A 14,894-nucleotide genomic window follows, 5' to 3' on the forward strand; every position below is an offset into this window, starting at 1 on the left:
CTGAAAAGGGTAAGCAACCACATACAGTTATTACACTGGAAATTAATTACAGAAATCCTCATAAATTCCTCAAAGCATGTTGCTGGCACAGGGAATAATTCTAAAATTATGGCATTTAAAGCGCAGATGGCTGTAAGTGCAAGTCAGCACATCATTCACTGTCCTCTACGCCAGGCACTCGACAGGTCCTGGGACGCAGAAGTCCTTCCCTTTAGTGACATAAAAGATAACACTGTTTTCGAGATATTTAGGAACCAAGCTTTAAGGTAAAAAATCAATTATATCCTGGGGTGGTGATAATGTTCTATTTCCTAACTATAAGAGGTAGTGTTTATACTGGAGTGTTTACTTCATGAAAATCCAATAAGCACTGAACATTTATGAATTATTAACTTTTCCAGTATGTGTATTATATACCAATAAAGTAAAAGATAAATCACTACATACATAACAGCTCTCTTACCTGCTCATGCCAGCTAAGCCCAGAAGGAAGCATTCTATGCTGGAGAGTGGCTCCTTTCAGTCCTACAGCAATGAGAAATTCCTATACAGAGCAACAGAGACTTAGATGTATCACCTACATAACTCTCTAATTCAAAAACTTGAAAAGTTTTTCTAAGAAAATAAATGTGCTGCATTTATGCAGTCATTTTTAGCTAGTAATCAAATCAGCAACAAATACTTAATGGTATAAAAAGTACAAAACACAAACCTTTGTATTGGACTCTGATTTATCAGACAATATTTTAACTGCAACAGAGAGCATATTCAAAGCATCTCCTCCAACACCATCTGAAGAAGCTCTACTGAGGCCATCTTCTTCAGAGGAATAAATAGTAGGTTCCAGCCAATGTGGGCGGGTTGAAGTGGGTGGTCGCGTTTCTGTAGGAAGAATTGCTCCATCCACCATGCCTACATCCACAATAAGGTGAAAATACAACAAAATGATTATTTGAAATTAAGCCACTAACTTCTGTAACTCAAAACAAAAGTCCATGTACTTCCACTGAATATACACACAAACATAATCCTGGAGGCAAAATAACCAAGAACCAGCTTGGCATTAATAATCGTTTCTTCTCTACTACTGTTGATATGACTGACAGTACCCAATTAAAAAAAAAAAACAGATTTGAAATGCTAGGAAAGTTAACTTTAAACAAAATCTGATAAACACTAAGAATGTGTATCTTATTTCTATTCACAAAGTAACACAGGGAATGTGCTCAAAGAATGTTAATTCTGTTATCTGTTACTAAAAGGAAATAACACTTAAGAGAGAATGAAGAATGTAAAGTCCCAACAACTGATCAATGGGTAATACAACATGATATATCCCTAAAATGGAATATTACTTGGCAATAAAAAGGAATGAAACACTGATACATTTGTATGAACCTTAAAAACATCATCCTAAATGAAAGGTGCCAGCCACAAAAGACCTTTTAGTGTATGAGTCCATTTATATGAAACAGCCAGAATACGTAAATCCATAGAGACTCAGAGTAGATCAGTGGTTTTAGGGCTAGCAGGGACTGGAGGGCTGTGGCAGTTTATAGCTAAAGGGTACAGACTTTCTTTTGGGGGTGATGAAATGTTCTACAGTTGATTGTGATGATGGTTACATAACTCTGCAAAATACTAAAAATCATTAAAATGTATACCTTAAATGGGTGAACTGTATGGTACGTAAATTATATCTCAATAAAGTTATTGCCAAAAAAGAAGATAAAGTCAACTTCTAATCAACAATAATTATTACTTTGCCACTGGAATCAAAACACCCCACAGAAAACAGTTTCTAATATCAAGAGTTCTATTCTCAATAGATTTTCTTTATTAAGCAAAATGTAAACATGTCTAACCAGAAGTGAACAAAACACATATTTAACATTTGTCCTACCTTTGTGGTAGAGACTGAAGCTGCTGGAATGAAGGCAGATGTAGTGCTTGTCATCAAAACCTTCATATTTAGTCACGCAAAATAACGAACCACTATTGAATTCTAACCAGAATTCACCATGTTTGTTTTCCAACAGATCTCCATTATCTTGCTAGTAAGATCAGAAGAACACAGAAGTCATTAATTAAATGCAGAAAATTAAGAATGACCCTTGAGATGCTCCTTCTTGATTTAGCTTGGGAGGATCTCCCAGATAGTAGCACAGTGATCCGAGTCCTGAACCATCCAACATATTAAAAACTGAATAATTAAATGCTATGCACCCCAGGGCCTCTTCTGCCAAATGAATCCCTGTACTTCATCCTCCTTTATTGTAGATAAATTACTAGCTACCATCTCTGGAGTAGAACCAGCACGTTTTCCAAAAGAAGGTCCATGTAATGTTTGCCTTTTGATCTGCAATGAAAGCTAAACTTCCAAAGGTGCTGTCATTGTGGCATGCATCAGAAAACTGACCTTCATCATCACTGAAACAGCTTCTAACTGCCTCAATTACTAGACGTGTGTATTACGGTAGACTTAAAATAAGACACACTTGAAAAATCATTTTGGATTTATAAATCTTTACCTTTACATCTGTAAACACTGCCATCAATCCATGATTAATACTCAGAAGGACCGAGAGAAAACTCTGTGAGTTCTTGTTCTGAGAGTCTAGTTTTTTTTTCCTACGGGAACGATAATTGTGATCAACAGTAGAAAAATACTGCAGAGTCTCCTCCTCAGATCCACTCTCCTCATCTATGAGAAACAAACGTCACAATTACAGCTCTTCTACCAGCTTACTAAAACAGCATTCAAATTTGAACATTGTCACAAGAATATTTATTTATTTTACAATCTCATTATTTTTACAAAGGACCTGACAGACAATAAAAATGTACTTTCTATGTTTTTCTCTTCACCACTGAACTTCAGGCAATGTATATATTATCATTATTAAAATAACATTAATAAAATTCTTAATAAACATCTAGAAGTGGGGAAATACTGTAACTTACTAAAAGGTATTATAAAACATAGTTAAAAGTGGAAACATCAAAGAAAAATTTTAAATCCATCAATGTAAAAGGTTACCACTTTGTTTATTGATAAGCCAGGCATTTAATTCAGAAGAAATTTAAAATACATTACCATAGTGAACTGTAGATTTAAATGGACTAAAACTATCTTTGCTGAAGGTATTAATCAGTTGACTGGCTACTGAAAGCCCAATACCGTATGAGATATTTTCAAATGTCTCTACTGGTGAAGGAGCTGTTGGTTCCCAAAGCAGCAAATCATTAAAGATCCTATAAAGACAGAAGTTGAAAAATAAATACATAACTCCTGGTTCAGCTGAAGATAAACTAAAGAATATCCCTTTAAGAAGTCACATGAATCATACATTTTTTCTCAATGGTGAAATGGAAATTAGATTCTACAAAAGACTTTTTTTAAAGCATCAATTATATTCTCTCAATGGAAAAATAACTGATATGGCTATACTGCAAGGCAGTGAGAAAGGAATCCGTATAGTTAGTGTCTACCTGAGTTCAAATTACACACATTCAAATGCACTTTAAAGGAGGAAGTTTATTAAAAATAGAAACCCATAAAAGAACAAAAGGAAGATTGTTCATGTGTATGAGAGCCCTCTGTAAACTGTAGCAGATTACACATTGTCTCATCTGACTCTCCTCAATCCCATGGGGCAGCCGAGGGAGAATTATTATTCTCACTTTACACCTGAAGAAACTGTCTCCGAAAGGTTAAGTGATCTGTCCAAGGTCATACAGCTAATCAGTGGGAGAACTGGGACCAGAGCCCAGGTAACTTCCAGCTCCCAGCTGAGTTCTCTACCATTTCTCACTTTCTCTAGGGATACATGCTTTTTCATTCTTCAACAGAAAGCACAGCTTCACTGGGAAGTCTGCGTGAGATGAGCAATGCGTGTAGAACAGGGAACAGAGAGAGGAACCCCTTCTAACTAGTGCAACAGTCAAGTCAACACTGGTGATTAACGAGGGGATACATGTCAAGCTAGACTACCACCACATCCTACTTTTCCAAAGAAATACTCGTCACTACTCAGATGCCCCATCCCCACCACCCATCTCTTATGTTGCCATGAAAGCTCAGACTTTCCAATGTCCTCTACAAAGACTTTTGTTAGGTTTGGACCCATAGCATATCCTTCACATACATAATTCAATCATCGCTACGCTATTTTTTTGTTTCCCCTTCCTAGACTGTAGCCCCTCAGAGAGGGATTTGTGTTTTTGTCATAGTTATATGTGCCTAGCACAGTGGCTGTCACACTGCAGGCACTGCAGGTTTGAGGGCAGGACCAGTGGATGACTCACATGGAAGGACTGCCAGAAACACAGACTCATCGTAAAGCCTAGTATGAATACCAATCAAGGTGCCAAGCGATGATGCAGCCCAGGCCCCTTCCTGTGAGAAGCCACTTGTCTAGGAACTTCCCGGGCCAATTCCCAAGCTTCTGAGGCCCTAGAAAGTATAAACCAGGACTGAGTACTGCAACTCTCAGTAGATTGTAATCTCCACCTAAAAGGTCTCTTTTTGGAAGCATCACTGGGTGAGGAATACCAGGCACACGGGGCAGATGCATGTCTCATCTCAGACACACTGACAGTGACGCCCAGAACTGTGCGGTACTCATGCGGCCCACCGCCTCGTGCACATGTTACTCACAGGACAAAGAAACAAGAGTCTAAACCCAGATCTTAGTCTAAACTCCTGTATGAACATATAGTGAAAACGAAGAAGTTTCTTAGGAAATTTTTCTTTACCTTATTCCCTACAACCATTCTCTTACCTTCATAGGTTAAAGAAAAACTATTACTTTAAACAAAGCCTGGAGCTCATGATATGTGACCTGTAAATGTAAGTTTCAAATGATTCTACTATGTTTTCTTTATTTGTATTTTGGCCTAAACACAGTTTTGACACGATTATTATTATAAAATGTTGAATGATGTCTCTAATATCAAGAAAGAAAACACTTAAGATATTTAAGGACACAGCACCATGATTCTGTGGCCGTGAGCCTGAAACATAATAGATGCTCAATAAATATGTGATTTAATAAAACCAGTTAGAATACTTTTTTATATTCTATTCTGAAAGATTTTTGACATAGAAAAAAATCCTCCTGTACCTGGGACTATCTTTCTAAAAAGAGCCAGTTGACCAAGTCACTAAAGGAAAAAAACAGTATTTTACATGTATGAAGTAAAAGCAGAGTTGGTTATAACTCCTGCTCAAAAAGATATTTTTTAATTTTATATATAATATTGAGGCATTTAGCAAAACTTGAATGGGATCTGAGGATTAGACAGTAACATATAGTATTAATTCTCTCATTTTGATGGCTGAATTATGGTTATGTAGAAGAATGTCCCTATTTGTGAGAAATACTCAAGTGCTCAAGGCTAAAGCGACATTAAGCCGGCAGCTTACTCTCAAATGGTTCAAGGAAAGAAAGCTCTTGGAACTGTATTTGCAAATTTTTCTGTAAGTTTGAGAATGTCTGAAAATTTTTAAAATAAAAAAAAGCCAAATAAGGGGCAAAGAATTCACACCCTGAGCAACTTAGATATGTGATTTATATGATCCACAGGATGGGGAACACTACAGTATTTCTGTAATTCTAGGGGCCCAGAGACAGAGAAGTGAGCAGAGTAAGAAAGAACAGAAACTCTCTTTAGCAGCTCCCCAGATGAACAGATACTCTCCAGTTCCGATTTAAGCTCCCTCACCCGCCATACCACTGATGTCCCTCACATGCGAACTGCCAGCTGCTGGCAGAACGCTGCAGCACACCTGAGAACTACATCTCCCACCAGCTGAATGATGTTTTGTACAGTCACCAAGGGTCGGCTGGGTTTGGTTTCAAATCTGTTCATCCCACCTGTATGTTACTATAAGTACAGTTTAATTCAATATCGTGCTGATGACTTAAGTATACAGGCTTCAGTGAAAAAAAGCCTAAAACACTTGGAAGGATTCTGCACTCAGACTGCTTTGAAACTATTTTTTCAGTCCACTCTAAAGGAATTGAAACTGAAAATTTTAGACAAAGTCTTCTGGACATACAGTAAACAAAAATGCTAACTAGTGGCTCATAATCAAAGAAAGACCTTGTCCTGCATTTAAGAAAGAAGCGGTTAATGAACATATATTCATAAAGGGAATATTTAAAGTACGTATTACTATTCTGATATCCCAGTTTAACCAACAGCCACCTGCTCAATCAATGCAGAAGGAGAAAGAAATGGATAAACCTCTGGCTGGACCTTGCACTAGTGTCATTTCGCTGTTAGCCCTGCACATTTGTTAGTTCTCAGCAGACACTGCTCAACTATAAAATAAGGAGAGTAGTCCAGAGGTCATGGTTTCCAAACTTCAGATCATGTGTAACTCCCAACAGTTTAAAAAAAAATTGTGAAAGCCTTCCAATGTGAATTTATAAGTTACATGTTACTATTTATGTTATATTATAAAACAAACATAAAAATGTAAATTTTAAAAGCAGATTTTTTTAAGTTAAATAGAAGTACTAACATTTTCTTCCTACGCCTCAGTGGGCTGCCCTGTGACTCACATCTTCAAGACAACTGAACTAAGTGGATCTTTCTGAAACTTAACTTCCTCATTCTAAGGATGACCGTCCCGCTCACTGGCTGCCAGTGAGGAGACCCAGAGCTTAGTATTAACAGTTAAGGATTAAAGGGCCAGGGTTATTGGATACCAAGTAAATCTACAGCAGAAACAACAGTTTGGAGTTTCTGAAGATTAACAAAAATTTAGATAATTTGCTTACATGTGGGAAGCAAGGGATGACAGACACTAAGGACATCTTTTTCTAGAAACCTACATGACCACCCCTCAGGTACGCCAGAGTGGGTGGAATGATAACCATAACAGATGACTCCTGAGTGCTTACTGCACACCAGGCACTGCTCTCAGAACCTTCCACATGTACATCATCCAATGCTCCCAACAACCCACTGAGACCCATTCAAGTATCATCTCTATGTTACAGATGAGGAAACTGAGCTTACAGGGACTGGGTGAACCGGCCAAGAGTCTATGACCTTCCAATCCTAGAATGCCATTTATTTCAACATATTTGCTTGGTATATGTTTCAAGGTACTTACATGTAATGAACTTCAGTTTTATACACAAGTTTACAAGTTAGAGTTTCTACTTCTAACCAGATGCTTCCGTTTAACTCTGAGAAGGGATGCTCCTTGTACAAAGACTCCAGGACTCGGACTCTACACTAGTACCCATTGGTCCTCTATTACAAGTACCTCCCAACTCTTTTCATGTCACTGTACCTGAAGAAGACGCATTTTCTCAATATCCTGTGGTAAGGTGACAGGGGGCAACTAGCCAACTGAGGGTGACAGGAATAAACACCTCACACATCAGTAACCCAGTTACCAGGCACACTGGTCAGGAAACTCCGCTATGACAACAGCCCACTGTGACAGTAACAGTTCTACGGTAAACACCACACCAAGTACACTGAGCTGACAGTAATACTGTCGCAAGGGAAGAAAAGGGGCAAGAGGGAAAGCAGGGAGGTAGGGCGACAGGGAGGCAGTTAGGAAGAGAAGTCTGATCCCAAAGATTCAACTAAACGTGTTTAAACTCACCTATTATAAAGCTTCTCATAAAAGCTTTTATTAGGTAGTGTTATATGAATATTAGGTAACGTAAGTTCCAGCACATAGTGAGAATTGCTGATTGCTTTATCCTGAAACTCTGTCATTTCTACAGGGTCTCCTGGCATCACCATCTAAAACATAACAGTTTAGTGCAGAAACAATGCATCAAATAACCATTTTGTATTTATCTTCTTGCTCTACCCATACAACTAAGTGAGCAACTAAATAAGCACATAACTTTTAACCAAGGGAGAAACAGACATTATTTAATCTTGGAACTAAAAATCTAACAAAAACAATATACAATGTATTTTACTTAAAGGATTAAAACCATTGCTATCTGATAGAAGGTAATTCCTTTGTTGCTTGCTCACTTTTTATTTTACCTGTTCATTTTCGAACATTACTCTACGAGAAGAAAAGGGAGACGGGGCTGGTCTTCTCAGGTCACAAACGTCTTTCAGCGAATGAGCGCCTCCCTCCTCTTCCTCCTGATAGTGGCCACCATCACTTTCTTCTTCCTCCTCAGCTGCTATTCTCTCCAAAATGGAATGCATGGCTGGTGGGTTTACTTTCAGTACAATTCTGATAACAGAGACCATTTTAAAAATCAAGATCTAAGCGTAAACTGCAAAACTAACTTGTATACAAACTAATACAAAGCCCACTGATTAAGTCATTGGTGATAGGAGTCGAATTTGTAGTCTAGTTATGTTTACTGCTGTAAACTTAAAAGTGTGAAATTGATGCAACAACTAAATAAAGGAACATTAACATTTTATACTTGGCTAACTGAAAATCTGATATTTTGAGAATAAAAGGGTTATTTTAAAATTTCATTAATAGCCAGCAAATTTTACCTAAGAATTCTATATATTATCAGTAAGCCAAATTCACCTACATGCCATCTGTTTGACTATGATGGAATACTTGCATACCTGAGAAACCTCACATTATATAATTGTCCGAGTGGAAAAAAGGAGGGGTTGATTAGGGAATCTATTCAGAACAGCAAAGCCATCTTTTCCGTCAGGAATTTCAATAGGCTTGTGTTACTGGTGGTCTTCTGTGGCTACAAACCCAAAATATCAGGAGCCTCTGACGACACTAGCTTGTGTGCCACAGAAACGCCATTCCTTCCCGAATCCTCCGCGGCACAACACTAGCACAGGGCTCGGTGGTCTCCTTTTTATCACCACATCAGCCCGCTGTCACGAGGAGGCATGGTGTTCTCAAACAAAGCAGCTGTGTTGCATCTACAACAGCTTTTTTTCCCCTAAGCAGGTGGTGCCAGTTGTTTCTATTTATAAACTAAAAACCTGTCTCCTAATCTATAGATATCCTAACGCAAATCATGCTTTCAAACTACTTAATTGAAATAGATCTGTTTCTTATGATGAAAACTCAGGCTCTAAACTCCTGCTCACTATCAGGCATGCACTGATAATGCCTACCCAGGCATCTAATAGTCTGATACATAGGGGGCAGGGCTGTAAAAGAAGGCAGGTAAAAAAAAATGGCACGAAATAGATCGCTTTAATTCTTTGAGAGACTTCACGTACTCAGTTTTCAACATAATAAAGGATCATTATTCAGAGAAAACTAAGTTCTTTTAAATATAACCCAAGCCCACTATCAGGATAATTTGATTTAAAGAATGATTTCTCCTCCCTAAGACTCCTCTGAAGCCATGCTGCTCTAAGTCCAACTGCACACTGGGATCACCTGCTATAGCTTTTAAACTACACTGATGCCCAGGCTCTGTCTCAGAATCTTAAGGTGGTGCCCAAGATGAGTGTTTTACAAAAGCGCCCCAGACCTGAAAACACTTTCCTAAAACAATCACTGACTAAGATTCATTTGACGGTTAACCAAATGGTGCTATATGGTATCTCTTCCACTAAAGCCCTTTTTAAAAATGAACTATTTTTAAAATGGTTAATGATTCTTTTGTCCATCTAATTAGGCTCGGTAACTTGAGGCCACAGAACACATTTTATATTTCCATCCCTGTCAGTATCTAACAGACACCTTTGACAAAGTAGTACTCAATATATTTTTTTAATTTAATTTTTCCATCTTCTTTTGGTTCTCTCATCAAGGCTGAATATTTTTAGCTTAAATTTAATAGCCAAAATAGTAAAAAAACAAAACAAAACCAAAAAAAGCCCACACACACAGAAAAAACTATAGCAACTTATTTTTGAAAGGAAAATCCCATTAAACGTATGTACCATAGACATTTGGCACTCACCGCGGCCAGTCAAAGTCATCTGACGATGTTGTATCTCCATCTCCTCCACTAGCCACATGGAAAAACTTAATAGATGGTTCTCCTTTACCTTCCTGGAATGACCCTAATAAAACAGACTGATTAACTGAAATTCATTTCTTCTCAAATGCTAACAGAAAAGGTACTTTCCTCCTTAGAGGAACAAAGATCCTCTAAATCAGGGACATGATGCAACACTGACTTCTACAGAATTTACTCATTTGTTCTGCTGCACATGTGCACGTGAGGAGACAGGATGAGCAGATAAATTAAAGATGCTAGCATTTTGCTATTTGAACTCAAAGCCTTAATGTGTACAGTGCAATCATCATGACATATTAAATGCAGCAGCTACCACTTACTGAGTGCCACCTAGTGATTCTTCTTCATAGAAGTTTATGCATTTAATCTAGAAACATAGGGATAATAACTGCATTTCTTAAATGTCTATTTTGTACCAAGCACTGTAAGAATTATCTCTTCACAATAACCCCATACATGTTTTTTCATTCCATTTTACAAAGAATGGCTTTCCACTAGAATAGTGAGTTTCTTATCACTAGAGACAAGGGAAGGCTCCAGATAACCCTAAAGGCCTTTTCACGAAGTCATAATTGGCAAGTCAACTTTAAATGTCTATAGATACGTAAAACTCAACAAGAACAAGGGAAGGGAAACTGCAACCTATTCCCAGAGAAGGAGGTGAGCAGAGGGGGGTGTGGTGGCAGAGAGGGGCTGGGGGGGTAGGCAGAGGAGGGCTGCTTAGGAACCACAGAAAAAGTCAGGATCCTCCAGAGTTCCTCACACACTGGGTTCACTCTAAGTCTGTATACTGTCTTCATTAGCTGACGAAAGCAAAGTAATACAGGAAAACGTACCACATTTTACAAAGAAAAGTCACAAGAGACTAGTATGATGGTTGAAAGCTCAAGCTCTAGTTCAGGCTTGGGTCTGAATCTTGATTCTGACACTTACTACTATGTGACGTTGGAAGGCACCTCTTCAGAAGTCAGTAGGAGTCCTCAGTTATAAAAAAGGAAAGTAATTGGGATGGGGAGGGTATAGCTCAGTGGTGGAGTGCATGCACAAGGTCCGGGTTCAATCCCCAGTTCCCCCATTAAAAATAATTGTAATAAATAAATAAACCTAATTACCCTCCCTCCAAAAAATAAAAAAAAAAGAGAGAGACAAAAACCAAAAGTAATTGGAAATAATAAGCTTATCATAACTATGACGATTAAAGGAAACAAGACAATATGTGGGAAATGCTCAGCACATAGCAAACACAGAGTGGCACTCAATAAATTCTGGCTACTATTAGTCCTACAACATGTAAGTGGTAGGCAGTATTAAAATGTAGGCTAAAGCACTATATTCTCTAAGTGAGTCATCATGGATCATAGTTCCTTCTAAAAAACTGACCTATATTTTACATACGTATACAATACTGGGGGAAAAAAGTTGTTACTCTTGTTTTCTAATATATGTCTTTAAGTTTATTGCATTTGGGGACTGTTATAGTTTTTCTTGATGTAAGTTTTGGTAACAGTCATTTCTAGTCTGACTCTTCTACAGGCACGTTCAACCTTACCGACTAGTTCTCTAAAGGTAAGCTCCAATTTAACTTGTTCAGGGGTTGATCCTCCTATGAATTCAGTCTTAAATTCTAGATCTGTGAATGCTAAATGAAGAATCTCCTTCTGAAGTGATTTCTTAAACCATGGTCCTCTCTCTTGATCTGATCGAAGATCAGGTATTGGGAAGCGAACAGAAAGGTTCAACGCTGGTGTGGCAACTTGTACTGATATCCGACAATTTGCAGGATTATGTGAATCATCTAGAAATACTTCAGCGAAAGCTTTATGCTAAAACACAAAATATCAAAAATATGCCAAGATGTTAAGTTACACAAATAAACATAAACGACACTGGTTTTCAACATCACAATATATATAATCACTGCTTCTTCTTTAAGGATAATGCATTAAAATACAATTCGTATTAACTACTACCATGTTAATTTAGCATAATGAAATTTTATAATGCAACAGTACTGACGAAAGTCAGAACTATTGGCAAGTTACACCTTCGTATAAAACTGAACACAGGTGCTACAGATGTATACACATCCTACTAGACTAAAAATGAATTAGCTTATCAACAAACTCAATATGGTTAAAAATCACTATAGTAAAATAAATGCAATTTGAAGGATTTATCCATTAATATGCTATTTTATAGACTTCAATGTGAAATCAGAATTACGCCAAGTGCAAAGACCCATCCCTGACTCATCTCTATTTCCAGGACTAAGCCCAGGCTTGGCACAGCACAAGTTCTAAACAAATACTCCCTGAGTGATTCACTCTGAGCTCCCATCCAACCTAAGGGTATGATCCCATCAAATAACTCTTAGAAACCAAAACACGTATGCACCATTTACTTAAAGCCCTCTTACAATAAAAGGGCCAAAGAACATGCCCTTCAGATTAAAGTCTATTTCTATTTTTTCTCTAAAATGTACTGTAACTTAAAGATTTAGTCCAGAGTATAGTGTAGGTGATAACTGCCTCAATTTCATGGATCAGTCTTTAACTTCCTAAATTAGAAAGGTCCCTTTCTATGCTAACACTTGGATTTTTAACAAACATATTCTTTCTTTCCCCTATTTGACTTTCCAATACTAACCCCTACTCTCAGCAAAAATAACTCAAGAGATTAAATCATCATCCTAACACATCTATGGCTAACAGTAGATATAGACACTAGCTCCACAGAATTTAAAATAACTATCAGTTGTTGATAGTAAAAAATTAAAGAATGTTGATTTAATATGAATACCCACCACTAATTAAGGGAGAGGCAAATATGTAGTAAAATATCTTTTCCCTTTTCTTTTTAGCCAAAGTTGTCTCTGTCTGTGCCTGATTGTAAAATTCTTAGCAGACATCTTGCAAATCTGACTTACTTGATTTGCTTTTAGAAAAAACACCAGGCACCAGGTCTAAGTAAAAGTGATATAATGTGATGCTAACACAATATGATAAATTATGTTCCCATTTTCAAAAGTATATCCTACATTATATGGGCTACACTTTAAAGGAGATTCAAGTACTTTATTACATGTGTGAATAGATACAGTTTTGTGAAGATATTACTGTCACAGTTCATAAAATTCAGATAAACACAGAAAAGAAAATCTAATTCCACTACCACCCTAAAACAGTCAGTGTTACCTATCTGAAGAACAAAAACAGGCAAAACTTATCTAATGGTGTATTTCCAGCCATTCTTTCCCTATATACAATTTTATTTACACAGTTGTAATAATTTATGTGGAATAATACATTCTACTTTCTCACATAATACTTCATGAGCCTTCTTCATGTTGTTGTACCATCTTTAAAACCATCGTTTACAACGGCAGCATAAAATTTCACTCAGTATAATAGCACAACCTATTTACCTAGTCTACTATCTAGATATACAAGATGTCTCCATCTTTTATTACAAATAATGCTGTTTTAATAACATATGCTATTTAACCCATTAAGAATAGTCATTAAGTTCAGAAATCAGCCCAGTATGCCTATTAACTGGCTATAATTATGATTAGTAGTCGCAACTTTTTAAATACTTACCAGACTAATGTGCTTATTGTATGAAGTATACATGTGAGATGCCATCATCTCCACTGTAGTAAGTTTTTGGGGTTGAAGCAAAGAATTTAACCTGTCCACAATACTGATATCCAGCTCACAAAATACTGGGTTTAATTTAATTTGTAATTCTGCCTTCTGAGGAACAGAACTAAGTCTTGCTTGATTACTCTTAAAAAAAAAAAAAAAAGTATTAATATGATAACGAGCAATTCTATAAAATTAAATTAAAACTTTGTGATTGTGATAAAATATATATCAAATGAAAATTTACAGATGGTAATCACACAAAAAGATCTCTTACCTGGGGTCCTTTATTCTCAGAATGCTTATAATGAAGCTGAAGACACACAGGAGGGTGGGAGTCAGTTCGTTCTTTGGAATGGAACATTAAAAGCTTAAAAACAAAGAAGATAAATTGAATGTACAATATTAAGCTATAATTAATCACATCAATTAATAGAAGAACTAATATAACGGTGGGAAGAGCTTTTTGAAGTCAGAGAATCTGGGTTAAGTCTCACTGTTAGTTATTTACTAGCAATGTATCTTAGATAAGCCGGTCAACTTCTGTGACATTAGTATCACATCTGCAGAGTGTTACGTGGGTTCACAGAAAGCCCTGTGAACATAAAATAAGACACAAGGGCAAAGCAATAGCAATAAAAATGTTATTTCGATAGCTTCGAAAAGTTTCTCTAGGACCCGCTTTTAGGATAGGAAAAAAATCAGATTAATAATAAATGAACTTAGCACACAGTAGGCATTCAGTAAACATTTGCTGAATAACAGAACTCTTCTGAAATTGACAGTGCTTGGAAAATTAGTGAAACGAAGTCATTTGTCCCATAACCTGTTTGCCTCTAAAACAAGTCAACTCTAAAAATGTGACTCACTCTTATAATCCCTTTGAATGCCATAATTAAAAATCTATTTCAACAAAATACAAATGCAAACATGCACAAAAAACTTCTTCCTATGTCTTTTTTAAGAAAATCATTGCTATTCATACAATTCTTAAAAAGCAAGACAGATTTAAAGAATAATCCCAAAAGGAAAGCATCTAGCATTTACCTCTGTATAGTGAGGAGGAACAGAATGAAAATCAGTCGGAAACAGGCACTCCAAAAGTTCCATTTGCCCAATGGACATATCAGTACTGAAATATCGGGAAGATGATCTTTGCCTTTGTTCATAGGACACTTTGATGCCAGTACCTATAAATCTATTAGGAAAAACACAGCATGTAAGTGTATCCATACACTTCTAGATTAAACAATGTCTCAAAGCATAGTACACGTGTTAATTCCCACCTGTT

The 14,894-nt window shown here is 36.8% G+C and overlaps 1 protein-coding gene across 2 annotated transcripts in view; it reads right to left on the reverse strand.

Annotated features, from left to right (window-relative positions):
• The window catches only part of ATG2B (autophagy related 2B), a 60,204-nt gene that overhangs the window by 23,624 nt on the left and 21,686 nt on the right, over positions 1-14,894 (reverse strand). For both annotated transcript variants that reach the window (XM_010987648.3, XM_064486230.1), the window contains 12 exons: positions 14,651-14,801; positions 13,881-13,973; positions 13,559-13,747; positions 11,509-11,782; positions 9,900-10,002; positions 8,032-8,230; positions 7,634-7,776; positions 3,098-3,255; positions 2,532-2,704; positions 1,904-2,054; positions 713-912; positions 464-544 (listed from right to left, as the gene is read on the reverse strand). In XM_010987648.3, the coding sequence (XP_010985950.3) occupies positions 464-544; positions 713-912; positions 1,904-2,054; positions 2,532-2,704; positions 3,098-3,255; positions 7,634-7,776; positions 8,032-8,230; positions 9,900-10,002; positions 11,509-11,782; positions 13,559-13,747; positions 13,881-13,973; positions 14,651-14,801 (1,915 nt within the window). The remainder of the gene's footprint in view (positions 1-463; positions 545-712; positions 913-1,903; positions 2,055-2,531; positions 2,705-3,097; positions 3,256-7,633; positions 7,777-8,031; positions 8,231-9,899; positions 10,003-11,508; positions 11,783-13,558; positions 13,748-13,880; positions 13,974-14,650; positions 14,802-14,894) is intronic.

Source organism: Camelus dromedarius, chromosome 5 (assembly GCF_036321535.1).
Source record: "Camelus dromedarius isolate mCamDro1 chromosome 5, mCamDro1.pat, whole genome shotgun sequence".
NCBI classification, from domain to species: Eukaryota; Metazoa; Chordata; class Mammalia; order Artiodactyla; family Camelidae; genus Camelus; species Camelus dromedarius.